General features: G+C 45.8%; 1 protein-coding gene across 1 annotated transcript in view; it reads right to left on the minus strand.

Moving 5' to 3' along the window:
- Window positions 1–1,435, minus strand: part of LOC115552113 (serine/threonine-protein phosphatase 2A 55 kDa regulatory subunit B beta isoform) — a gene marked incomplete at its 5' end in the record, with an annotated part of 16,042 nt that extends 14,607 nt beyond the window's left edge. Inside the window, 1 exon segment of the mRNA XM_030367889.1 lies at window positions 1,270–1,435. Within this exon segment, the coding sequence (XP_030223749.1) occupies window positions 1,270–1,435 (166 nt within the window).
- Between the last annotated feature and the right edge of the window lie 128 nt (window positions 1,436–1,563).

A 1,563-nucleotide genomic window follows, 5' to 3' on the forward strand; every position in this document is an offset into this window, starting at 1 on the left:
TTAACTGAGTCCATTTCACCGGGTCTGCTTGCGACATACAACGGGAGAGTTGTCAGCAGTTGTCAGGCTGGTGGGTTTTTGTTTTTTTTACGTCGGTGGGTGAGAGTCAGTGTCAGGGAGTGGAGGCCGTCGCCACGGGAACCACCATCTGCTGCAGCCACCGCCAGCGCTGTGGCGGCAGCCAAGCATGAAGCGATCCGCAAGACGTCTCCCTGACGATGGCGTGTGTGGTGTGTGTGTCAGTGTACAAATATTAATTTGTGTGTGTGTTTGTGTTTGTAGTGTGTGTGTGTGTGTATATACACATTTGCGTTTGAGAATGTGCGTGTGCTTTTGAGAATGTGTGTGTGTTTATTTAAATTTGCGTTTGTGTATATCTGTGTGTGGGTGAGTGCTCTGTGTGTGTGTGTGTGTGTGTGTGTGTGTGTGTGTGTGTGTGTGTGTGTGTGTGTGTGTGTGTGTGTGTGTGTGTGTGTGTGTGTGTGTGTGTGTGTGTGCGTGCGTGCGTGCGTGTGTGTGTGAGGGAGTGCTTTGCTATGTGTGTGTGCGTGTGTGCGTGCGTGCATGTGCGTGTGTGTGTGTTTAGGCGAGGTGGAGATCATGTTGTGGCAGTCATGCATTAAGTCCTCAATCTGTAAGCTTCGGCTGGTGCCACGGGCTCAGTCAAGTGGAACACATGTAGATAAAATGGTCCAGAAAGGGACAGTTTCCATGTGATATTAATAACAGCTTGACTGGAGGTGTCCATGTATAGCGGGCATCGCTCTTAAAGCAGAGAGGACCAGCTGCTGTGGCAACGACAGAGCAGGGATGTCAAATCTTACTTTAGAGCAGCACCATGTCACTTTTGGTACTTTTCTCCACATACAAAATGGATTAAGAGAAACTAATCCGTAGTGTTTTCTTCTTTAAACACTTGAATGGTTTAGAAGAACAATGCAGTGCAATCACGGCACTGCAGTGTTACACAGCGCAGGTTGAAAGCCTCTCGAGAAAGATACAGACTAGCTAGAAAGATATAATTAATTAAATCAGCCTTATTTAGGTAGTTAACACATATTTCACACAAAACGTTTGTGCTGCTTACCTATCCCAGTGATGTGTACAAGGTTAATAATTGTATAGATAGTTCTTTGCTAGCAACAATCATGTTTAGATAATCATTTAATTTGCGATGAATCAAAATAATTTTATTAGGAAATGTTTCGGAACGTTTTTGTGTTGTCGTTTTTCTCTTCTTTTGTTAGAGGTTTCCTCAGCCTTGCTCACCATTGGTCGAGAGGAGGAAGTAGGCGGCGTTCTGCTGCGGAAGCCATCGGATCTTGTTGATCTTCTCCTCGATCTCAAGGCTCTTCAGGTAGTCAAACTCTGGCTCGTGGCTCTGGAAGGTGCTGTACACGTTGTACTCCCCCCTTCGCTGGGGCTGGCTCTTGCTCTGCTCAGAGGAGACGCCACGGATCAGACAATGTACAGGCGAGTTGTGATGCTCAATGATGCTCACTAAATCATAAATTCATCTGTATGTAGCTATAGCCTATATGCTATAGTGAATATATGGTATGC

The sequence above is a fragment of the Gadus morhua genome, chromosome 10, assembly GCF_902167405.1.
Source record: "Gadus morhua chromosome 10, gadMor3.0, whole genome shotgun sequence".
NCBI classification, from domain to species: Eukaryota; Metazoa; Chordata; class Actinopteri; order Gadiformes; family Gadidae; genus Gadus; species Gadus morhua.